Below are 25,304 nucleotides of genomic sequence, written 5' to 3' on the forward strand. Positions count from 1 at the left end.
TTTGACCACCAGGCCGACTGGCTGTGAGAATCAGCTGTGTGGAAAACTTCTGTCCTCTGGGGAGGTGCTAATCTAGCCTTTGCCTGAGGCGATCAGGCAAATGGCTCTGCGCAGGGCTTGGGCGGGGCGGGCTCAACAGGGCGGGCGGAGGGAGCAGTTATGGCTGCTCTCAGTCCGTCCCCAGGGGCTCTGCCTCTCTGTCCCCGCAACCGCTGCAAACCTCAGAGGGACCGTAGCCAGACAGTCCCGCTTCTCCCGTTTGAGTCTGGGTCCCTAGAGACTGGCCCAGATCTGGAGCTCAGAGTCTGAGACTCACTCCCGACCGAAAACGACAACCGCGCCCTCAGCCACCAGCCCGCTTTGCGCGCGCACCTCGGTACCTTTATATTTTCCACACTGCGCCTCTTCTGAGCTTCAGTATGCTGTTCTCTTTCCTTCTAGTTGAAGAGTCTCTCCTCAGCCAGCCTTCCTGTGGTTCTGGTTGATGTCCGTTCCGTATTTTAGTTGTATTTTTGAAGTGGTTGTTTGCGGCAGCAGTCTCCGGTGTTTACCTATGCCGCCATCTTCGATTCTCAAGCAATACATTCTTTACAGTTAAATATGATTTTGTCTCAATTTCTATTCAAATGCTGGGTTAAATAAATCTTTAAGCTTTCACAAAATTCCTCATATTTATTCCTTCCCAACATCCCAAAAGGTATCTGCTTTTTGAGGGACAAAAAGGACCTTTATTTCTTATCTTTCCCCCTTTCTCTTTCCTGACTTTCTTCTCCATCTTGCTCCTCTAGGTCTTCCTTCCATTAAGCACGAAACTGTGCCCTTAAGTGCCAATGCATCAGAGCTCACCAAACCAGAGTTGCACGTGTCCAACCCGTGAGGCATGAATGGGAAATGGTAGCTGTTTGTCCTTGTCTTGATTTTCTTGTTTGTTCACAATGTACATAATCCCTTGTGTGGTTATTGTTATTATTTTTTTTTTAGAGAAAGAAGGGAGAGTGAGAAAGAGATAGAAACATTCACGAGAAAGAAACATTGATCAGCTGCCTCCTGTACGCACCCCCACCTGGGGACTGAGCCTGCAGCCTGGGCCTGTGCCCTGACTAGGAATTGAACCAGTGACCTCTTGGTGTCTGGGATGATGCTAAACCAACTGAGCCACACCTGCCGGGTGTATTTTGGTGGTTTGTTTTTTTCTGAAATCTCATTTTCCCCCTCATTTTTAAAAATGATAACATCTTGTTTTTATTTCTTGTTTTTTTTTCTCATGTTATTATCATCTGTAATAGAGGGTGATCTCTTGATCATGCTTTGCTGTTTTCTTGTATCCTATTACCTGAATGATATGGAGTTAGTTGGAAGAGGAGAAAACTAAAAGAATGAAGGAAAACAGCTGTGTATATAAGACAAAGCTCTGGCCTCTATGGAGGCCCAGGAACTTAAAAAATGTAAAGTTATCATGCTGTTCAACATAAACTTATCTGAAATGTGAGAGTAACCCAAAATGCATAGATCCAAAAACATTATCCAAAGGATATAACATAAGCTGAAAATTAAAATTAAGACCACAATTGCAAAAACAATTTTTTGAGTATTTTATTTTTGTGTAAGGGTCTCTCTTAGTAATTTCTAGCCAAAACATCTCTCTCCTTTTCCAAGTTATTAAAAACTTTGAATTGTGGCTGCAGTAAAATTGCCCTGGACGGGCGTTGTTTGGTCCTTGCCTGCACGGGGAATCACTGGAAGAATGGACTGAGATAAGAAACCTGGGTTCTAGGTTCAGCTTTACCACTCCTTGGCCATATGAGTTTGAGCATATCTTGTGCCCATGTTTATGTTTTGCAAACCGGTTTTCTTACCTATAAAACAGGACTGAAGATCTCCCTTTTGTCTTGGGTATCAATAGGAGCTAATGAATGTCTGTGGGCTCAGAAAGTTACAATAAACTCACGAATTTCTTATTTTTAAAAATATTGCAGATATTTAGACGAGTTACAGAAAAGCAAATAGGTAAAATGCTTTCATCACAGCAGGTTTTTTCTCTCTGATGTAGAAGCAGCCCATTTGGACTACAGGACATGGGGGAAGTAGAGTCAGCCACGTTACCAAGGATGACATTAAAACAAGTCTGATTCATCATGCTTTGGCAAGTGTAGTTTGTGCAAAGGTGTTTTTAGTTTCCTCTCACCACTTACCAATGAGTATTGGTAAGTAAAGAGTTAGAATAGATTACGTAAAGAGTTGAGGTTTTTTTGGCATGCCAGACTTTGGTTTTTCTTTATTTTTGCAACTCTAGAGAGGATGGGAGGAGCAGCAAGGGGTCTCCTACCCTGAAAACAGCCTCTTCCATTTTCCCTTAAGTTCCCAGTCCTTACCAAAAAGTAGATGCGAAGGAGGGGCATTTAAGACCAGTATCAGACGGCCTTTTAAAGTAATGGCAGCTATTACACAAAGCATTATGTGATTTTTATGATTTTCAACTGAAATATACAGAAAAATATGTAATTTATGCCGCATAACCCATTTTCAAAGCATTCTTTGCTTTGGGAACATTCTCCACTAACATTTCAGGAGGACCCTGGGCAAGTTGTGGTGGTGGCTGAGGAAGAGAATTTGCAGGGACCAGAGGTTTGATATTGTTTTCCTCCAGGGAACCTCAGCTAACCAGCTATGGTTCACAGGGAAGGAAATGATTTTTATCTCTGTTTCTACCCCGCCGTCCGGCCCTCTTGCTCTCTGCTGAGAAATCCTGGCTTGGATCAAATCCAGTTTAGAAAACTCAGAGCTGGCATACATTTTTACTTCACTTTATATAGTGTGTATGACTTCATTTTCTGCCTGGAGAGTACATAGTTATCTCTCTTAAATTTAAAAAAAAATTTTTTTTTTTACTGACTGCAGAGAGGAAGGGAATGGGAGAGATAGAAACATCAACAATGAGAGAGAATCATTGATTGGCTGCCTCCTGCACGCCCCCTACTAAGGATTGAGCCTGCAACCTGGGCATGTGCCCTTGACTGGAATCGAACCCGGGACCCTTCAGTCCATAGGCCAATGCCCTATCCACTGAGCCAAACCAACTGGAGCTATAGTTATTCCTTATAATAAACAAAATCAATGTCTTAAAACTCACTAATAGAAAATATTAAGAGTGGGGGAAATTTGTTAATAAATCCAGAAAATCCTATGCCCATTTTTCAGGTTCCTTTTCATGCTATTCGGCCTGATACAGAACTAGCAGGAAGAGCCATAAGGAAAAAAAAAAAAAAAAAAAAAAGGCAGCCTGGCTAGTGTAGTTCAGAAGTTGAGTGTTGACCCATGCACCAGGAGGTCGCCAGTTCGATTCCTGGTCAGGGCACATGCCTGGGTTTTGGGCTTGATCCCCAGTAGAGGGCATGCAGGAGGCAGCTGATCAATCCATCGATGTTGATGTTTCTCTTTCATTGATGTTTCTATCTCCCCCTTTTCCTTCCTTCCTCTTTCAAATCAATAAAAACATATTTAAAATAAGAGAAAGTTACCTATTAAAAAAAATAAAAGAAAAAAAGCAGGTAGCTTCCTTCAAGCTGTAGAGGCTTTGAGGGAATGTGAATTTATTTCAACCAAAAGGGAACTGGTAGTGAAAAGGACATCTTGTAACAGATATGCTATGAGGTGCTTTGGTAACCAGCATGCCTTGAAACAGAACCCCCACTTCTTCAGGGGGTGCTTATATGTGTGACACAGTAGGAAAAAGGTTGTTTTAAGGTCAGTCCATCACAGGCTTCTCCAAAGCAACCCATCTCTGATTATAAAATGTAAATCTACAAGGAAGTAAGGATTCTATATACAAAATCTCAGCTTACAACGTTACTTTTCAGATAGTTTTTATGTCAAGAAAGCTATGTCTTAACCACTTCTAAAAGTTTATCTACTATAAATCCAGCACTTTCTAACACTCCTTGGGTCAAAATGACTTTAATCACAAAATTAGGAGAGTTTTAAGCTATATTATGTCTTCTGAAACAGTGGAAAGACTCCTGGGCCATTTTGCCATTTTTACAGGCTGCTGTAAATACGCTTGATGGCATCGGCTTCTTCTTTATCAAGGATGCCTTTCTCCACATAAGCTTCCGTTTGTTGGTTGATGAAGTCCTTCATCTTCGAAAGGTCATAATCTGGAAAATATCATGGAAAGAGCAATCCCATTATAGTAATCACCATTAACCGAGACGCGTTTTGTATACCACCACCACAGCCATCCCTGTCTTTCACATCGGAAGGCATTTTAGGTCTTGGCATTTGTGCAGAGGTTTGCAGTTTAAAACCATGTGTATGTATTAGCTCATCTGCTCTCCAGCATCACACCTACTGGGTGATCAGGTCAGGAGTACCACCCTCATCTGACCACAGAGTGAACGGGCTTGGAGGCCAGTGCTTCACACCCTGACTGTTTGTACCAATCACCTGGGGCTCCTGGGAAGTTGCAGATTTGCATTCAGTTGCTCTAAGGTGGGGCCCCAGATTCTGCTTTTTTTTTTAAATTAATTTTTAAAAATTTTCAATTTCAGTTGACATTCAATATTGTATTAGTTTCAGATGTCCGCATAGTGATTAGGCATTAATATAACTTATGAAGTGATCAACCCTGATAAGTCTAGTATCCACTCAGCACCATACATAGTTATTACAATGTTATTTGACTATATTCCCTAAGCTGTACATCCCAGTGACTATTTTGAAACTGCCAATTCGTACTTTTTAATTCCCTCACCTTTTTCATCCAGCCACCTAACAGCCTTCCATCTGGCAACCATCCATTTGTTCTGTGTATTTACAAGTTTATTTATTTTGATTGTTGTTCTTTTTTTTGGTTTTGGTGAAATAATATAGTATTTGTCTTTCACTGTCTGACCTAGTTCACTTAACATAATAACTTCTAGGTCCATCCATATTGGTGCAAAAGATAAGATTTCATTCTCTTTTTTAGGCCGAGTAATATTTCATTGCATATATGTGTATATATATGTACCACCTTTTCTTTATCCAATTGTCTATTGATGGACACTTAGGTTGTTTTCATTTTTTGGCTATTGTATATGAAATGTCCTTCTTTGTCTCTTAGTATAGCCTTTGTTTTAAAATGTATTTTGTCTGATAGTCTGATATAAGTATTGCTACCCCAGCCCTTTTTTTTTTCATTTCTATTTGAAGTATCTTTTCCCATCCCTTTACTTTCAGTCTCTGTGTCTTTCAATCTGAAGAAAGTCACTTGTAGGCAGCATATGTAAGGGTCTTGCTTTCTTCTCCATTCAGCCACCCTATGTCTTTTGATTGGGGCATTTAATCCATTTACATTTTAAGTAATTAATGATAGGTGTGTAGTTATGGACATTTAATTGTTCACATTTTTATCTTTTTTCTTCTTCTGAAGAAAGTCCCTTTAACATTTCTTGAAGTGCTGATTCGGTGGTGATGAACTCCTTCATATAACTTATGAAGTGATCACCTTTAGCTTTTCCTGGCTGGGAGCAGACTCTGCATTTTGAACAAGCTGCTAGGATGTGCTGATTTTGCTAGTTTAGGACTCACAGTTGGGGTAAGAAGATCCTTAAGCTTGAGTTCAAGATCATACAGGTAGCAAAAGTTACAATCAGAGCCAGGTGTTTTGACTTTTTGAACTTGTTACACTGGTTAGTCCCTGTTGAGGTGATAACTGACTTTTCCATTTTTATTCCAAATTAAGAATTACCTTGATAAAACAAGAATTACCTTGTTTGAATTGTATACATGGAGCAAAAAGCCAAACCATAACCTCTTTATGGTTTCTCTGAACAAACAAAAACCTATATACACCATCAAGCCACCCACCAAAAACAAAGAGATCCCCAAGCAAGGAGGCTGCCTGTGGCACCTTTCTGAAGACTTAAAAAGAAAACCACATCTTCCCTTTATTCTTTAAATATTATATGCTTATTTTTTAAAAAGATAAAATCATGAAAATAAAATTGAAATAACCTGAATTCTATCAATCATAGCTAACCACAGTTGGTATTTTGTTTTATTTCCTTTTAGATTTTCAAATATATCTATCTCAACCCAGAATTGAGATCACAGTATATATACAAACTTATAACTATCCCCTTTCACTTAACTTTATACAGTGAGCATTAATATTCTTCAGAAACACCATGGTTAATGGCTAAATGCAATACATCCTTTGGAGTCACCAACACTGATGACACACATCCCTCATGGTTGGGCACGGCGGTCTTCCATACCATACAGTACTTGGGAGACGCCTCCGGATTGTGAAGACAGTGCCATTCATCTTGGCAGCTGGCAGGCTCTGGACCAGAGCCCTGCCTTCTTTCAATTTGTAAAGGAGAGAATGGGGTACAAAACTCACAGCCCCTTTAGCTACCTTGGGTCCCTTGGGCATCTTTAAGACCCTGCATGAAAAAAAAAATCCATAAAAAACCCCACCCCAAATCTAAGCCTGAAAGACCTCTCTACCAGCACCAGGTATTTATCATGTCAAGATGAGCAGAGGCTTAGAGAGAGCTTGTTTCCACTGGGGAGAGCATTTGCTCCCCACTAGGGCACAGCCTTGAGGGTTACAGAGAGAACTCTGGGCATTGAGCTCTTTACAACTGTCATCTGATCCGCTCCTCACAAAACTCCATGAGGTCAGCATTAGTATTCCCGTTTCAGAGGCGGAGAAACAGGACAGAGGAGGTTAGTCACATGGTCGGGCCCTGGGAGACTCAGGTTCTGAAACAGGTCAGTCTGTAGTCACTGCTTTGACCACTCTGCGGTCTTTAATCGTGAAGGTAAAGCATCTAATTGGTGCAGAACAAACGTTCAGTACATGCTTGGGTTTGTTGTTGTTGTTGTTGTTTGACTTTCCTTTTCTCTCAGGCACAAACTAGAGAACCAAGCTGACCGTACATTTTGTGTGCACCTCGCCTCGCTGGCTGATTCCTAGTTCACTCACTGGTTCACATTAATACCCTTCAGACTCAGTTGCAGGATCAACAGCTTTAGTGAGACAAAGGCAGACTCCCAAGGACAGATGTGAAGAGGTCCAGGTGATTTGAATGGGCAGACGGGAAACTACTGCGCCGTGTTGAAGTGGAAGAACTGTATCCTTATGACATAGCTATCACCCTGTGCCGGGAAAGCCAGTCTGGTGTGGGGGAAAGGCCAGCAGCTGGTTGCGAGAGTACACAGTCAGTGCCCACCTCGCTCATCTTAACAGAGGATTTAAGGTTGTTATGCACAAAAGAGCTAGTGCTGTGATTTACAAATCGCACTTTTATAAAAAAGGCTGCATTCAGTTCTACCATCATCCCTACGGTCACATCACATGGACCTTTCTCTCCTGGATTTAGAAAGGAGATTCAGGCCCCTCAGGTCCCTGCCAAACAAAGGGCATGAGCAGAAGTTAAGGAAGTCGGAGCTAATAGTGTAGCAAGACTCCCTCTCACACAGCTGCAGCCCCTACATGGCCCAGGGCCAGACCCTCGCAGGCTCTGAGAGATGATCTAGCTGAGCATACCTGAAGCAGTGGAAAAAAGCTCTCTGCTTCTGCCTGCAGGAGGGTGTATTGCATGTCCCCTCCCCTCCTGCAGGCAGAAGGAAACGTCAGACTCAACCCTGTGGTTCTCAGTTTGCTCACAGAGCCTTCCATATGCCAGCACCAGAGTTCCATGCTTTACTAGGTTGGTTGTTTCTTGAAGTAAAAGATTGAATTGCAGGATGTTGCTGGGTAGGACCAGGAGTCTGATTCATATGTTCATCAGTGAAAGAAATCACATAAATAGTCCAAATTGTTGGACCATGTAATTTACATTGGTCTCGGAATGCACTTTGGCCCCTATGGTATTGCACTGATCCTAAGAGAAACGTTTTTATTTTCAAGTCTTCGCAGTCACTGATAGCATGCTATGCTTTTTCTTCCTTACTGGTGCATTGCACAATGGTGCATTTCCCAAATCAATGACAGATTTGATGAATTACAGTTCATGTGAATTTTAATGGAACTGACAGCCTGGAAATTCACATTATGTTGAGCCAAATAAAATGAAAATGTGTGAAGACCTCATAATTGTTTCCATCTTGCTCAACTTACGATACCACGGGCTAACAAGGGGCTGAAAACATGCCTTCCTCCTGCTGGGCTCTATCTCAGCAGTTCTCCAACTTGACTGCACCGTGGAAAGAGGGGGGTGGGTTAAAAAATATTGATGCCTGGGTCCTGCCCCTCAAGTTTTTTATTTACTGGTGCCCCCTGGGCATCAGCATATGTAGAAGCTCTGCATGTGTTTTGAATGCACTATAAGGTTCGAGAAGCGCCGCTCGTCTCATTTTAAAAGCATCACTTTGCAACTGCTCTGTCTAGACACCTGGGAATCATACTGGACTTTTCTCACTTGACATAGCTCTCAGGTTTCTCCCTTCTTTATTTCCTCTGCCTGCCCTGGTTTAAGCCCCGTCATTTCTGCTCTTGATCCTTATCTCCTAGCTCTCTCTCCAGTCTTCTGGGATCTTATTTTTTCAATCTGTAACCACACTACATGCCCGATAGATTTCTCAATTCTTACTAGTAACTGAGTTCTCAGGGCTTAAGTAAGCCCTAACTTAGGTTCCCCTGGCTAAACAAGCCTCCTTTGCAAGGTGGCCAAGCATGTTCCTGACCTGCCCACGTTCCCAGCCCTGTCTGCTGGTCCGCCCCATAGACACCCAGTGTTCCTGAAAAAACTGAATAGCTCCAGTTCCCAGAACGCATCACTCTCGTTTGTCCCGTCATGTCTTGGCACCCAGTGCTCCTTCTGTCTCCATCTCTCCTCACTTGCCTTTCCAGTGGAGCCTTTTTCACAGCCCTTCCTCCCAGTGATCTCTGTCTCTGTGCCCCTTTCTCACCCTCCTTTGCACCACCATGCCTGTCTGTGATGGCACCCACAGGGCCAGCTGTGCTTTGCTGATGCTGTGAGCAACTTGGGGGCGGGTGTGCTGCATTTACTGTGCTTCTCATTTCTGGCACTCAGAACAGAGCCCAGTTAGATTCGTGTTTTAAGTGAGTGAGTGACTTCCGAGTGCACCTAACACGTGCTCAGAAAATGCCTCTGTTTAAAATTCTCCAAGAAAGGAGGGGGAGTAGACAAAACAAGATTGGCAAAGTGGGTGATGGACACATGGGGATTCATTATGTTATTCTCCCTACTTTTGTTTGACTTTTTTCCATTATAAAATAAAGGGGGGGGGGGAATGCCTTTGTTTGAAAGGCTGGTTTGAAAAATAAGAGAAATGGAAGTTCCCTCTGCATCCGAGAAGTGCTAGAATCTCTCTGGGCTCTGAGAGGACACGTCAGCCTAATTTGATTGTGGGAATGTTTATTTAACAACAGCCCCTGGCAAATGGGTGAAGTTTGCAGTTTATAACCACACTAAAAGGCTTACCTTCTTTATTTCCTTTTGTGTTGTGTTTCTTCAGCCATTCAATATTTTTTCTTATGGCTTCCAAATAGGCTTCTGTTTTCCCTGGAAAGGCAAGAGAATCATATCAAACCCTCACACGATATCAGTGCATCTCTTTTTAAAGACCACACTACGTGTAAAAACCATAGACAAAATATTGAAATTATCGAGCACTTGTGTGGTGGTATCCCTAATGAGGTAGTGTACATCCGTGTGTGTGTGTGTGTGTGTGTGTGTGTGTGTGTGTGTGTGTTGGGGGGACAGGCTGTCAAGGAGAGTGGATGGGGATAAAATTCTAGGAGGCAGGACCAAGCTGGTAAGTATCAAGAAGCCATTCTCCCCCTACACAAATAACTATAGTTTGACGTTCTGGCAGAGTTTTGATTTCAATTTGCTGGATAGGTGGGTCCCTATAATTCATAGATTGAGTTGTTTATGGTTATGGATGGTTCTTCTAAACCTAGGAGACTTGTCAGGTCAAGACCTGAATCAGAGTGGCAGATATTTAAAAGAATCCATCACTAAGTGATGTTAAGTAAGCCCAAGTGTGTGGCTTATGTAAGCTGTTATGCAAGTCTTCAGCTCAATTCTGATAGGGAGTATGTAGAAACTCAGGTAAAGAGGGCAGTCCAAAACTCATTTCAAGGTTTGGATGGTGAGCCTTATAATTTATTCTAGTAAAACTCCCCGGGATGTAAACCATTCTCTGATGGGCCTCAACCGTGGCGGGAGAATACCACACATCAACTGCTGTTTGATGGCATTGCATTTAAGTGTCTTGTTGCCTACAAATCGGTATTATCATCAACTTAGAGATGAGGAAACTAAGGCACAGAGAGGCTGAGTGACTTGGCTGAGGACACACAGGAAATAACAGAGCTGGAATTTGGGTTTTGATCTTGCCAAGTGTCTGTTACCTGCACAATTTTGAAAGATTGCACCTGCATTCAGACATGAACACCGATGTATCCTTGTTTTGTCTCAAAGAAATCAACCATCCCCTTAAGAAAGTGAGGTCCCTAATGCTCAGAGTGTCTATACTAAGAGACGGGGGGTGGGGGGATGGGGGGGGGTGGTCTGGAGAGTTCTGATGGCCTAAGAAAAAAGGTTTTCAAAGTGCAGGGCCTCTGCAAAAGGAATGAACACCAAGGCTTAGTGTGGTGACCACCTACTCTGAGCCCCTTTTGAGCCCTATATCCTCTAGTCTACTACCCAGACTTTTTGAAGTACCTGTACTGAGTGCTTTTTATGTGCCAGGGGCTGTACATTGTGCACCAAAATGCATTACCTCTTTTATTCTTCACAACAACCTTTCGAGGCACTCCTATTTCATCCCCATTTTACAGATAAAGAAACAAAGGCATAGGCAGATAAAAGTGATATGCTGAAGATCACATGGCTAGTAAGTAGTAGATCCAGGTTTGAACATGGCTACATCTGACTACAGACCATGAACAATAACACTGCCTTAAGATTTGACAGTGTTCTGAGGATCCAAGATGGTGGCGGAGTAGGTGGATGTTATACTTACCTCCTCCCAGTCCCAAACTGGAATTACAACTAAAATATAGAGCAATCAACCTGAATAGCCATCTGAAGACTAGCTAAACAGAAGTCTTATAACTAAGGATTTACAGAAGAGGCCACATGGAGACTGGTAGAAAGGCCAGAGACTTGAAAAGGACTGGTGGCCGGTCCCACTTGCATGGGACAGTATCTGAGATCTTGGAGGGATATCTAAGCTTCAAAGGTTCCCTCTGAGAAATGTGGGGTCTCAACCCCAAGCTGGGCTCACTGCCCAGAGGAACAATGCCAGGAAGAGGTGCCCACATAACATCTGGCTATGGCAATCAGCAGGGACTCCATCTGCCAGGGAGAGACGGAAGTCTACTAGAAATCCAGGCATCCTTGTAAGGGACCAGCACACAAAATCTTGTTCACAGCCACTCTCACCATAGGCTCTGGCAGAGCAGACTAGAATCGTGTGAGGAGAGACTGGGGCTTGTGACTCTGGGGAGAGAGCTGAAGGGATAGCCACCAAGATCCTGTGCTGAGTCATCGTCCCTCACCCCAGATGCCCCACTCCCTTCCACATGGCATCAGCCTGGGGGAATGCAATAGCCCCACCCTTGGACTCCCTGTCCGCACCCTGCAGAGCTCACACTCTGCTGAGGAGTCAGTTCAGGGTAGACTCAGGGTGTCAGTGACTGAGTTATGTGGCTTCAGGGTAGGGGCCATTCCCCCCACTTTCCTGTGAACCTGATTGGTGCCTTCCCCTCATGGAAGATCAGATACCCCATTCTCCGGGCTCCTGGAAGCCCCACCTTCTCAACTGCTGGTGGCTCCACACTGCCTAAAAATGGGAAGAATCTGGGACAGACTAAGTTGTGTGGTTCTGGGGTGGTACATGTACACAATGGAATACTCACTGTAAAAAAGAAGGAAATAGTACCTTATGCAACAGCTTGGATAGACCTGGAGAGCACTATGCTAAGGGGAATAAGCCAGTCAGAGAGAGACAGGTACCATATGATTTACACTTATATGTGGAATCTAATGAACAAAATAAACTAACAAACAAAATAGAAACAGACTCAGAGATACGGAGAGGGAGGTTGGGGGGCTGAGTGAAAAAGGTAAAGGGATTAAGCAAAAACAGAACAAAACAAAAGAAACCCAAACAATTCATAACTGACAACAGTATGGTAATTACCAGAGGGAAAGGGAGATGAGGGAGGGAAAACAGGAGGGTAAATGGTGATGGAAGGAAACTTGACTTGGAGTGGTAGACACACAATACAATATGCAGATGATGTATCGTAGAATTGTACACTTGAAACCTAATATAATTTCATTAACCAATGTCACTCCAATAAGTTCAATTAAAAAAATCTGACAATGTTCCAAACAGAATAGACTCATAGATACAGAGAACAGACTAATGGTTGACAGAGGGGAGGGGTTTGGGAGACTTGGTGAAAAAAGGGAAGGGATTGAGAAGTACAGATTGGTAGTTACAAACTATGCATGGGGATGTAAAGTACAGTAGGGGAATATAGTCCATAATATTTCAATAACTATCTATGGTGCCAGGTGGGTACTGGAAATATCAGGGGGAACACTTTGCAAAGTATATGGTTGTCTAACATCATCTGAAACTAATACAAAACATTGTTGAATGTAAACTGTAATTGAAAAATATTAAAGAATTAAAAAAGAAAAGTGCAGATGCCTTGTGGGGCACCTATAAGGACCTAAAATATATCTGACCTCTGAGTTCTAGGCTGTAGAAATTAAAAAACTACAACGTGATTAACAAAAAGAAAGAAAAAGATTTAACAATATTCCAATTTCCACTATTGCATTTACCTAAATGACTTCCTGAGAATCTTTCTTCCTTGTCTTGTAAGCCCACTCCTGCCTCACCACTGGGGCTCCATGTTATTTGGTCCCCAAAGAAACACAGAGAAACTATTGTTCAAACAGTGGATACGAGAAGAGATCTGCAATTTTTAGCCTCTATTTGCTTCAGTTGCCTATGTAGGGAGAGCCTTGATTTCAGTGCCTTGTTCTCATGAACATTAGAGCATGTGAAAGACTCATACCCCCCTTGCTGATATTATTCAATTACAGCACAATGAATATAGAGATTTTCACTGTCTAGTGCCAGCTGGCTGAGAAGGTCAACTGGATTTGGTAACATAAAAACACTTCCCTATTTCAAATGAATTCAGTTAGAAAAGGCATTTTGAACATGGACTATCTGAAATAGGGAATTCAACATTATCTTTTTAGGTTGCTTTTTTGCTCAGGAACCAATTACCTATATAAAAATGATGATGAGTTTATGAAATGCATGGGAAGTAATTTTATTCACTATATTGACATTAACAGAGAGTGAGTTTCCTGCAGCTTAAAGGCAACTAGACTGCAATCCATTAAAAAAACAACTATCTTGTGGATCAGAACAAATATAATTAGGAAGTTTCTCTAATTTAATAGAACCCCCCATCACCCTCCCTTTCCTGCTTTATTTTTATCCAAAGCACATCACTTTCTACCATATCATATAATTTATTTAAGTTTATTGTTTGTCTTCCTCCCTTAGAAATAGTTCCTGTTTGCTGATATACTCCCATGCCTAGAATAAAGCCGGACTCTCAATAAATATTAGTGGAATGGTGAGTGGATAAAAGCTCTTTATATAGTAGCCAAATTAGAGTCAGAAAATTGCTTGGTGAGCATGGAATCAAAACTAAATACAATTTTAAAAATATAAATGGTATTTATAGTCTTTTCTTTTTTACAAAAAAATAAACTTTATTTGAAAGACTTGAAATTTAATGAATTCTGAATTTAAATGATGGTTATATCAGAAACATTTTTAAACACCTACGAATGTGCTAAACAAACTATATCCATATGTCATTTAATCTTCACAGAGCTCTAGGAAATAAACATTATTACTCCCATTTTACTCATGAGGGAACTAGGGCTCAGAGAAGTTAGGTGACATGCCTGTGGAGACACAGCTGGGTAAGCGTCAGAGCCTAGTCTTGAACTGGAATGAGCCTCTGGAATGAACTGAGTGGAGCTTGGTAAAATCCACCTTTTAGACCAATAAGGCATGGTTCTCAAACTCAGCTGCACATTAGAATCACTTTGGTGAACTTTCAAAAATCCCGATGTCCAGGTCCTTCCTTCCCTATCCCAATTAAGTCAGAGCATCTGGGGGTAGGGACCAAGCATCATTTTTTGTTTTTCCTTTTACTAACAATCCTGGGGTGATTCCCATATGGAGTAAAGTTTGGGAACCACGGCCACTGGTATTGGGCCTCCACACGTTCACAGGAGCACGGCAATGACGGAAATGAAATCAGGTGTTCCTCTGCTTGTGGAGAGAAGCAGCTGGTTCCTATTTACATTTTCCCTTCCAGGAGCCGTAAGCAAATCTTTTATTTACACAGTGTGCACTGAAAGCCCATGAGAGTCCACTTTAGAAAGTTGGACTGTTTTGTTGGTTTTTTTTTCAAATTGATTTCAGCTTCCTGTGGAAAAAAATAGCTCATGGCTGAGGTAATATGGCACAAGCCTGAAAACATATGCTGGAGCAGATGGGAAGAGGGCCAGAGTCAAGAGGCAACCCCGCTTTTCTGGCTGTTCTGGTTTTCAGCACTGCAAAAGAAATATCCTTTTTTATATGGGAATTTGTCCCGACCCTGATATGTTATCCTGATCTGTATCCCCTCAAAAAATTGTAGAAATCAATAGAGTTAACCTATTAAATACTGGATGTACTAAAGATATTAGATCTTTTAAAAGAGTGTATATGAAAATTAAGTTTAATCGATGATGCTTAAAATTCTTACAGGAAAGATGATATGATTACAATTTTGAACTGCATTAAGCAAAGCAACTGGTACTGGTATCATGGATGTCAACATGGGCCCTAGAGCCATTCAACTCAAGAATTTCTGCACAATGATGATATTTCATATGCCCCATATAAACAGCATGGAATCCTGGGATGAGTACTGAATGGGGGTCAGGGGACATGAGTTCAAGGCCCAGCTCTGCCAGTCTGTGGTTATGAGATCTTGGGCGAGTCACTTCATCTCCTGGGCCTTGGCTTACTTATTTGTAAATTAAGAGGTGAATCCTAAAAAGATGATTCATGGTTTCTAAATATGGGAAGAATTTCTCCTTTTCTATCCTTGAAAAACCTGTGTTGGTGGTAGGTCTCTGTGCTTGTGTGTAGCTCTGAGCACTCTTGCTGACTCACAGGGGAGAAGACAGGACTCTCTATTTTTGGACATTTCTAGAAGAATGCCTTGGGGCTTGAATAAAGGCATGCCTTTTCTCCTCTTATGTTGCTTTAAAAATAAAAACATCTACATGAGTTAGTCAATTTATCAATTTATTAATTAAATAGGTTACCTTCTCTTTCTGGCTTCGGTAAAGATATGGAAATGATAGGATATTTAAGTGAAAGGTATATTAGAGATCACTTTTTAAAGTCAATTTCATTATATGGCCATAAACTTGACAAATGATATCACTGGAATGAGTTTATGGTCTTATAACGTTTATCTCATCCCCTGGATGATTTTTTAAAAAAATTTCAGTGACTCATAAAGCGGAAGTGAATGAGTAAACATCGAACTGGCAAAAGAGAGTGTACTTAGATCATGGAATAAAGTTTCAAAATACTTTTCTTTGGTCTCCAGAGAGTGATTTACTTGAAACATTAAGCAACTTTATAGGTATGGAGAAATTAGAATAAATTCTATTTCATTGTCACATCCTTAAATTTAGGAATAATTATTGAATCATTCCAATACCTGCACTAATTAGAAATCAATATTTTAAAATAGTATTCTTAATGTGAGTCCCTGTAGAAAGCAAGAGTTTAAATAATTTAACTAGACAATATTCAAAAGTGAATGTGTCATATTTCATCATTGAATTAAATTGGATTTTTTACATTGTCTGCCTGAAATGAGATTCATGTAAACATGCTCAGTAAGTTGAAGAGTGATACAAATGTAGGGTAACTATTATTATTATTTATTACTAGAGGCCTGGTGCATGAAATTCATGCACACGGGGTGATCCCCTCAGCCCAGCCTGCATCCTCTCCAACCCAGGACCCCTTGAGGGATGTCCAACTGCTGGTTTAGGCCCGATCCCAGTATCAGGCCTAAACCGGCAGTTGGACATCCCTCTCACAATCCTGGACCGCTGGCTCTTAATTGCTCACCTGCCTGCCTGCCTGGTTGCCCCTAACTGCTCTGCATGCCGACCTGATTGCCCCTAACTGCCCCCCTTGCCGGCCTGGTCGCCCCTAACTGCCTCCCGCTGCTGGCCAGGTCGTCCCCAACTGTCCCCTCCCTGCCAGCCTGATCGCTCCTAACTTCCCACCCCTGCCGGCCTGGTCACCCCTAACTGCCCCCCTGCCATGCTGATCGCTCCCAACTGCCTCCCCTGTCGGCCTAGTTGCCCCTCATTGGCCCCCCTGCCAGCCTAATCGCCCCCAAATGCCCCCCTGCCAGCCTAGTCACCCCCAACTGCACCCCCCGCCAGCCTGGTCACCCCAATTGCCCCCCTTGTTGGCCTGGTCGCCCCTCACGGCCCCCCTGCTGGCCTGGTCACCCCATGCAGCCTGCTGTTCAGTCGTTTGGTCGTCCCTCACTAACCCCCCTGCAGGCCTGGTTGCCCCACACAGCCTGCTTGTTCAGTCATTTGGTCGTCCCTCACAAACCCCCCTGCCAGCCTGGTTGTAGGCAGCCATCTTGTGAGGAAATGAGGGTTAATTTGTATATTACCTCTTTATTATATAGGATTATTCCTATTACCCAAGGACCCAACATATGCGTGATATGGTTAATAAATATTTGCTGTCTCATCTCACATTGCAAGACTAAAAACAGACTCCCTATAGGCATTCCTGCCAATGTGTCTGGCTTATAATTAATTCCTAAAATGGTTTTAGCTGGGCCATTACCTCATCCCTTGCTCTGCTCTGTAATGTCCTCCAACTTTCTTTCTACACACTCCTGATTCATCAATAAGGATGTGGCTTGTGTTACACTTGCCCACACATGGGTTAAGAACTACTCTCAGGTCACTTCAAAGCTTGCTTGAGTCCTCAGAGTCAGACATAGGTTCTTATATTCCAGGGTGGGGGACCATTTTTCTGCCAAGGGCTATTTGGATATTTATAACATCATTCTGGGGCCATACAAAATTATCAACTTAAAATTAACCTTCTATATTTGGTCAAACATTTAATTAACTCACCCCCTAATGCCTTGGCAGGGCTGGATCAAATGATTTCTCTCTTGGGCCTTATATAGCCCGAGGGCTGGATGTTCCCCATCCCTGTTATTCCTTCTGTAATTCTACTTCCTGAACACAATGCCAGGCAGGCCATCGGAGTTAATGTTTATTTGTTACTGAATAAATGTCTCAGAAAACCCAGTCAACCCTACCTCCACCCATATGGATGCTTTCATTTTTCCGCCTAAAGACAAGTGTTTCCTCAGTGGGTTTAATAACAGAGAAGCAAAACAGCTTTTGAAAAAGGTGCAAATAAAGCAACTGTGACTACAAAGGTATATATAGTAATATGTCCTTTGGGGGATTAATTACTTTTTTGTTGTTTTCAAGAAACGTTTGCCCTTGGCTTACAGCTCAGTCTGGTATTTTCTGAACTGGCTGGAATCACTTTTTCCTATCCTAGAGTAATAGGGGTCAAGAGTAGCAAGCATAAATGAAATCTTTAAATGATGGGGTGGAGGAGGATGGGGAACTAATTTGAGTCCCAAATCCCTATCCTCCTCCTAATATTTTAGCAGAGCCATTACAAAGAGTAACACTAAATGGATGGAGTTTTACTCTCTGCTCTCCCCATTATTATCTGATGGAAATCTTAATGAGAAAAGAAATCTAATCTCATTGTTAGTCTCCAAACACCCACCCCCTAAATAGCCAATATTCCTTTCTAGCATAATATTTTCCTAAAACAAGCAAAGAAGCCTGCCACACCCATTCCTAGGAATATTTGCACAGTGATATAGGGGTTGTCTTACATACTGGGGGTGCTGCCTCAGCAGGTCAAAGGACCTAGACTATTTTTTTTTCTAAATATATTTTATTGATTTTTTTACAGAGAGGAAGGAGAGGGATAGAGAGTTAGAAACCTCGATGAGAGAGAAACATCGATTAGCTGCTTCTTGCACACCTGCCACTGGGAATGTGCCCACAACCAAGGTACATGCCCTTGACCGGAATCGAACCTGGGACTCTTGAGTCCGCAGGCCGACGCTCTAGCCACTGAGCCAAACCGGTTAGGGCAGGACCTAGACTATTGCTTGCTATGTTCTAGGAAAATACATTCATTTCACATGGTTTGCTCGCAGAGATGATGACACAGGCAAACTGGGTTTCTGTTGGGCTGAGCTGTAATGCTTTATGCTGCCCAATTCCTGGCTCTCTGTTTCAGGCCAGAGGACCACTCTTTTCCTGGTTAGCCATCTTTCAGAACTTTATCACGCATCCTCCACGTCATACCCATTAGGATAGTTATAATAAAAATATAGAAAATAAAAATATTGGTAAAGATGTAGAGATTAGAACACTTGCTCACTGATGATGGACAGGTAGAAGGGTATAATTGCTATGGAAACAGTATGGATTTCCTAAAAAAATTAAAAATAGAATTATCATATGATTTAGCAATTTCATTTCTGGAATATCCCCCCACCCCCTCAAATTGAATGTAGGATTTCAAGGATTCACAGCAGCACTGTTCACAATATCCATAAGGTAGAAGCAACCCAAGTGTCCATTGATAAATGGATGTATAAACAAAATGTACATACATTCAATGGAATATTATTCAGCCTTATACAGGAAGGAAATTCTGACACATGCTGCAGGATAGATGAACCTTCAGAACATTATGCTCAGTATAGTAAGCCAATCACAAAAGAACAAATACTGTATGATTTTACTCATATGAGGTACTTAAATTAGTCAAATCCAGAGTCAGAAAGTAGAATGGTTGCCAGGGGCTGGGGAGGAAGGGGGACATGAGTAGAGTTTCAGTTTTGCCTGAAAAGAGTTCTGAAAATGGATGGTGATGGCAGCACAATAATATGAATATACTGTATGCCACTGAACTGTACATTTAAAAATGGTTAAGATGGCGCCCTGGTGGGTGGTTCAGTTGGATGGAGCGATGTCCTATACACCCAAAGGTCATGGGTTTGATTCCCAGTCAGGGCACATACCTAGGTTGCGGGTTCCATCCCCCAGTTGGGGCACATATATGAGAGGCAACCAATTGATGTTTCTCTCTCTCCCCCTTTCCCTCTCTCTAAAATCAATACAAGTATATCCTCAGTGAGGATTCAAACAAGAATTACTTAAATAAAAAGGTTAAGATGGTAAATTTTATTTATATATATATATTTTTTACCACAATTTCCAAAAAATATATATTAAAGAAAAGTTTGTCACTGATCTAAAGTGGGTCTAAGGTTGAGTAGAAGTATCAAGACAGCATGATTGGTCTACAGAGTCAGCAAACATGGTATGCCCTCACCAGTTCCCCTGTCCAATGTCCACAATTGATGATTATTAATTAATAATTCCAATATTCTTTCCTCCTGAGCCCAGATGCAGCATCATAACCTTTCTTAACACAGGTCACTAACAAACAATCAGACTTAATATGTCAGCTATGTCAACATAGGAGAAAATTGTGAATGTCACTGAAATCCATACCAGAGAAAAGGAGGATACAATAATATAAAATTTCATAAGATAGAAAAAATCAACATGAACTTGATATATTAAGAAAAAATTTCTTTTTCAGCCCTGTCTCAAAAAAGTCCCAAAATAACTGAAAAAGAAGCAGTACCTTTGGCCAACATCACCATTCATTTGAACCCACATAACGCAGTTCAGGTCTCTATATTTTCTACAAAAAACAAAAACAAAACCCGAGCCCTGCCAGTGTGACTCAGTGGTTGAGTGCCGACCTATGAACCAGGTGGTCACAGTTTGATTCCTGGTCAGGGCACATGCCCAGGTTGTGGACTCGATTCCCAATATATATATTTTTAAAAAGAACCAGAACTCATGAGTATTCCTCCCCAAGTACAAAAGTCCATTGGACACTAAAAAACAACAAGTCTCTATAAGTTCAAAAAGATTGAAATCATATCAAGCATCTTTTCAGATCACAGTGGAATGAAATTAGAAATCAACTACAGTAAAAACACCCCACACCATTCAAACACATGGAGGCTAAAGAGCATGTTATTAAACAATGAATGGATTACCAACAAGATCAAGATAGAAATAACTTCCTGGAAACAAATGAAAATGAACACTCAACAACTCAAAATCTCTGGGACACAGCAAAAGCAGTCCTAAGAGGGAAGTTCATAGCACTGCAGGAATACGTCAAAAAACAAGAAAAATCAGTAATAAACTATTTAACCCCACAACTTAAAGAACTAAAAAGAGAACAACAAGAAAAGCTCAGAGTAAGTAGAAGGAAGGAAATAATAAAGATTAGAGCAGAAATGAATAACATAGAGACTAAAAAAAAAATCAATGAAACCAAGAGCTGGTTCTTTGAAAGGATAAACAAAATTGATAAACCGTTAGCCAGACTCATCAAGAAACAAAGAGAGAGGACACAAATAAATAAAATCAGAAATGAAAGTGGAGAAGTAACCACTGACACCACAGAAATACAAAGGATTATAAGAAAATACTATGAACAACTATATGCCAATAAGCTCGACAATGTGGATGAAATAGACAAATTCCTAGAAAAATATAATCTCCCAAAACTGAATCAGGAGGAATCAGCAAACCTGAATAGGCCAATAACAACAGATGAAATAGAAACAGTAATAAAAAAAACTCCTAGCAAACAAAAGCCCAGGTCCAGACGGCTTCACAGGGGTTTTTCCAAACATTCAAAGAACTAACACCTATACTCCTAAACTATTTCTAAAAATCAAAGAGGAAGGAACACTTCCAAACTCTTTTTATGAGGCCAGCATTATCCTAATTCCAAAACCAGATAAGAGAATTATAGGCCAATATCCCTGATGAACATAGATGCTAAAATCCTCAACAAAATATTAGCAAATCATATCCAGTAATATATTAAAAAGATTATACACCATGATGAAGTGGGATTCATTCCAGGGATGCAAGGCTGGTACAATATCTGCAAATCAATAAATGTGATACATCACATAAACAAACTGAAAGACAAAAATCACATGATCATATGAACAGATGCAGAAAAAGCATTTGACAAAATCCAACACCCATTTTTGATTAAAAAAAAAACCACAAAAAACAAACCTCTCAGCAAAGTGGGAATAGAGGGAGCATATCTCAATATGATAAAGACCATATATGACAAACCTACAGCCAACATCATACTCAATGGGCAAAAATTAAAACCATTTCCCCTAAGAGCAGGAACAAGACAGGGATGCCTGCTTTCACCACTCCTGTTTGACAGAGTCCTGGAAGTGCTAGCCATCATGATCAGACAAGAAGAAATAAAAGGTATTCAAATTGGAAAAGAAGTATAACTGTCATTATTTGCAGATGACATAATATTGTACACAGAAAACCCTAAAGACTCCATCAAAAAACTACTAGACTTAATAAACAAATTTGTCAATGTAGCAGGATACAAAATTAACACCCAGAAATCTATGGCTTTTTTATATACCAACTAGAGGCCCAGTGCACAAATTTGAGCACAGGTGGGATCCTCAGGGTGGCCTGCGGAGACGGCTTCACAGGGGAGTTTTTCCAAACATTCAAAGAAGAACTAACACCTATACTCCTCAAACTATTTCTAAAAGTCCAAGAGGAGGGAACACTTCCAAACTCTTTTTATAAGGCCAGCATTATCTTAATTCCAAAACCAGATAAGAAAATTACAGGCCAATATCCCTGATGAACATAGATGCTAAAATACTCAACAAAATATTAGCAAATCATATCCAGCAATATATTAAAAATATTATACACCATGATGAAGTGGGATTTATTCCAGGGATGCCCCAGCTCTTGCCCCCAGCCTCGCAGCCCTGCAGCCCTGCCTGGCACCCCACCTTGGCCTGGTGCTGCCCCCTCACCTGCTCCACCAGGACGGGGACCCACCACTCAGCTCCCTCAGCGCCTGGGAGCCAGGCGGTGGCCCCGCCCCCTGCGCTGGTCGCCATCTGAGGGGTGATTGGTGGGGCGATCAGGCCCTCGTTCGCACCCGTCTTGGCCTGGCACCACCCACTCACCTGCTCCACCATCCCACCATGGTCCCGCTCACCAGGGCTGGCAGTGCCTCCACTGTTGCCCACTGCCAGCACCACATCACTGATGCCTGCCATATTCCACGCTGCCTCCTGGTGGTCAGCACACGTCATAGCGAGCAGTCAAACTCTCAGTCGAATGACCACCAGAGGGGACAATTTGCATATTAGGCTTTTATTATATAGGCCAATGAACTCACAGAAAGAGAAACTAAAAAAAAAAAAAAAAATCCCATTTACCATTGCAACAACAAAAAAAATAAGATACCTAGGAATAAACTTGTCTAAGGAGGTAAAAGACCTGTATTCGGAAAACTGCAGGACATTGAAAAAAGAGATAGAGAAAGACATAAACAAATGGAAGAATATACCATGTTCATGGATTGGTAGAATCAACATCATTAAAATGTTCATATTACCTAAAGCAATCTATAGATTCAATGCAGTCTCCAGTAAGATACCAACAGCATATTTCATAGACCTAGAACAAACTCTCCAAAAATGTATATGTAATAAAAAAAGGCCCCAAATAGCTTCAGCAATCCTGAGAAAGAAGAACAAAGTTGGAGGGATCACAATACCAGATATCAAGCTATATTACAAAGCCACTGTTCTCAAAACTGCCTGGTACTGGCACAAGGACAGACATATACTAGTAGACAAATGAAACAGAACAGAGAACCCAGAAATCAACCCAAGCCATTATGCTCAATTAATATTTGACAAAGGAGGCAAGACCATACAGTGGAGTCAAGACAGTCTCTTTAATAAATGGTGTTGGGAAAATTGGACAGATACATGCAAAAAACTGAAACTAGACCACCAACTTACACCATACACAAAAATAAACTCAAAATGGATAAAGGACTTAAACATAAGATAGGAAACCATAAAAACCTTAGAAGAATCCATAGGAAGCAAAATATCAGACATATGTCCTAGCAATATCTTTACTGATACGGATACTAGGGCAATGGAAACTAAGGAGAAAATAAACAAATGGGACTACATCAAAATAAAAAGCTTCTGAACAGCAAAAGAAACCATCAACAAAACAACAAGAAAGCCCACTGCATGGGAGAACATATTTGCCACTGTTATCTCTGATGAAGGTGTAATCTCCAAAATTTATAGGGAATTCATACAACTTAACAAAAGGAAGATAAACAATCCAATCAAAAAATGGGCAAAGGACCTAAATAGACACTTTTCAAAAGAGGACATTCAGAAAGCCAAGAGACATATGAAAACATGCTCAAAGTCACTAATCATCCAAGGGATGCAAATCAAAATGACAATGAGGTACCACCTCACACCTGTCAGAATGGCTATCATCAACAAATCAACAAATGACAAATGCTGGCGAGGATGCAGAGAAAAAGGAACCCTCATGCACTACTGGTGGGAATGCAGACTGGTGCAGCCACTGTGGAGAACAGTATGGAGTTTCCTCAAAAAATGAAAAATGGAACTTCCATTTGACCCACTAATCACACTTCTAGGAATATATCCCAAAAACTCAGAAACACCAATCAGAAAGGATATATGCACCCCTATGTTCATAGCAGCACAATTCACCATAGCTAAGATTTGGAAACAGCCTAAGTGCCCATCAGCGGATGAGTGGATTAAAAAACAGTGGTGCATCTACACAATGGAATATTACACTGCTGTAAAAAAGAAGGAATTCTTACCATGTGCAACAGCATGGATGGACCTACTAGACAGCATTATGCTAAATGAAATAAGCCAGTCAGAGAAAGATAAATATCACATAATCTCACTCATTTGTGGAATATGATGAACAACATAAACTGATGAACAAAAACAGAGCCAGAGACATGAAAGCATCAAATAGACCATCCAACCAAAGAGGGAAGGCAGGGAAGGTGGGGTGTAAGAGATCAAATAAGGACTTGTATGCATGCATATGAGCATAACCAATGGACACAGACAGTAGGGGGATGAGGGCATGTGCTGGGGGGGTGGGAGTGGCTGGGAAGAGGACAAATGAGGGGAAAAGGAGACTTATGTAATACTTTAAACTGTAAAGAATTTAAATTAAAAAAATAAAGACCATCAAAAAGATAAAACCAATTTGCAATCCCAGGACACTCAAGAACATTCGAAGAAATGATTGCTCAATCTTTTCTATACAGATGGTGTTAATTTCTCTTATTTGGTGGGATTTGATTTATGGATCACCCTTCCAGGTGTGTTGAAAGTTTTTGCTTCCCCAATTTCATTGCCAACCTAGAGCTGTCAGTTCCATACCTTTTGGCTCATCTGTTTTTCCTCTGGGGTTATCATCTTTTGTGGAATCCTTCAAAGTTCCATATTCCTTTTCCATCTTAGCTGCTTCTTCCTTGGTACTGTCTGTTTCTTCATGACTCTTCATTGATGGCGCTGTAATCAGATTGTGCACTGTTGTTATAACCCTACTCCCTATCCATTAATTAATTCCTAATGTAGAAGTAAACTATTAAAAAAGTACAGTTTGAGTTTAGGTCATTTTTTTTTTTTTTTTTTTTTAGCTGAAAGAGATCTTAGTGATTATCTACTCCATCTCCCTCCTCCCATTTCACAGAGGGGGAAACTGAGGCCCAGAGAGGGGAGAGATGTGCCACGGTCACCCATTGAGTTAGCAGAAGAGCTGGGCCAACCTCCCAGCTGTCTGGTTTTTGGTTTAATGTTCTTTCTCTTCTGCCACACTGTGTCATTAGAGCCATGGATTATTTTCCTTACTTTAATTAATGTAGGCAATTAAGTGGGATATGTCAGGTCCCAACGTAAATTTGAGTCTTGATTCAAAATGCAGATAAGTCTGTAGTTGCCCAATCTCTACTTTGTTGTATATTTAAAGAACAGCTTATTACTCAGAATAGCACCTAAGAATTTGGGACTATGGCAGTTGTTTGGGGCCTTGATCACCTCCTAAGAATCTTAAGTAAAGGTGTACATTGATTTTTTAAGGCTTCTTGGGATCAGATTT

The 25,304-nt window shown here is 41.2% G+C and overlaps 1 protein-coding gene across 1 annotated transcript in view; it reads right to left on the reverse strand.

Annotated features, from left to right (window-relative positions):
- Positions 1-3,846: 3,846 nt before the first annotated feature.
- SCG3 (secretogranin III) overlaps positions 3,847-25,304 on the reverse strand; it is a 40,604-nt gene continuing 19,146 nt past the window's right edge. Inside the window, exons 10-12 of the mRNA XM_070422844.1 lie at positions 24,587-24,718; positions 9,438-9,518; positions 3,847-4,154 (exon numbers count right to left, since the gene is read on the reverse strand). Of these exons, the coding sequence (XP_070278945.1) occupies positions 4,036-4,154; positions 9,438-9,518; positions 24,587-24,718 (332 nt within the window). The 3' untranslated portion in view covers positions 3,847-4,035. The remainder of the gene's footprint in view (positions 4,155-9,437; positions 9,519-24,586; positions 24,719-25,304) is intronic.

This window comes from Myotis yumanensis, unplaced genomic scaffold, assembly GCF_028538775.1.
Source record: "Myotis yumanensis isolate MYYU_CA2020_CCGP unplaced genomic scaffold, mMyoYum1.0.hap1 SCAF_1, whole genome shotgun sequence".
NCBI classification, from domain to species: domain Eukaryota; kingdom Metazoa; phylum Chordata; class Mammalia; order Chiroptera; family Vespertilionidae; genus Myotis; species Myotis yumanensis.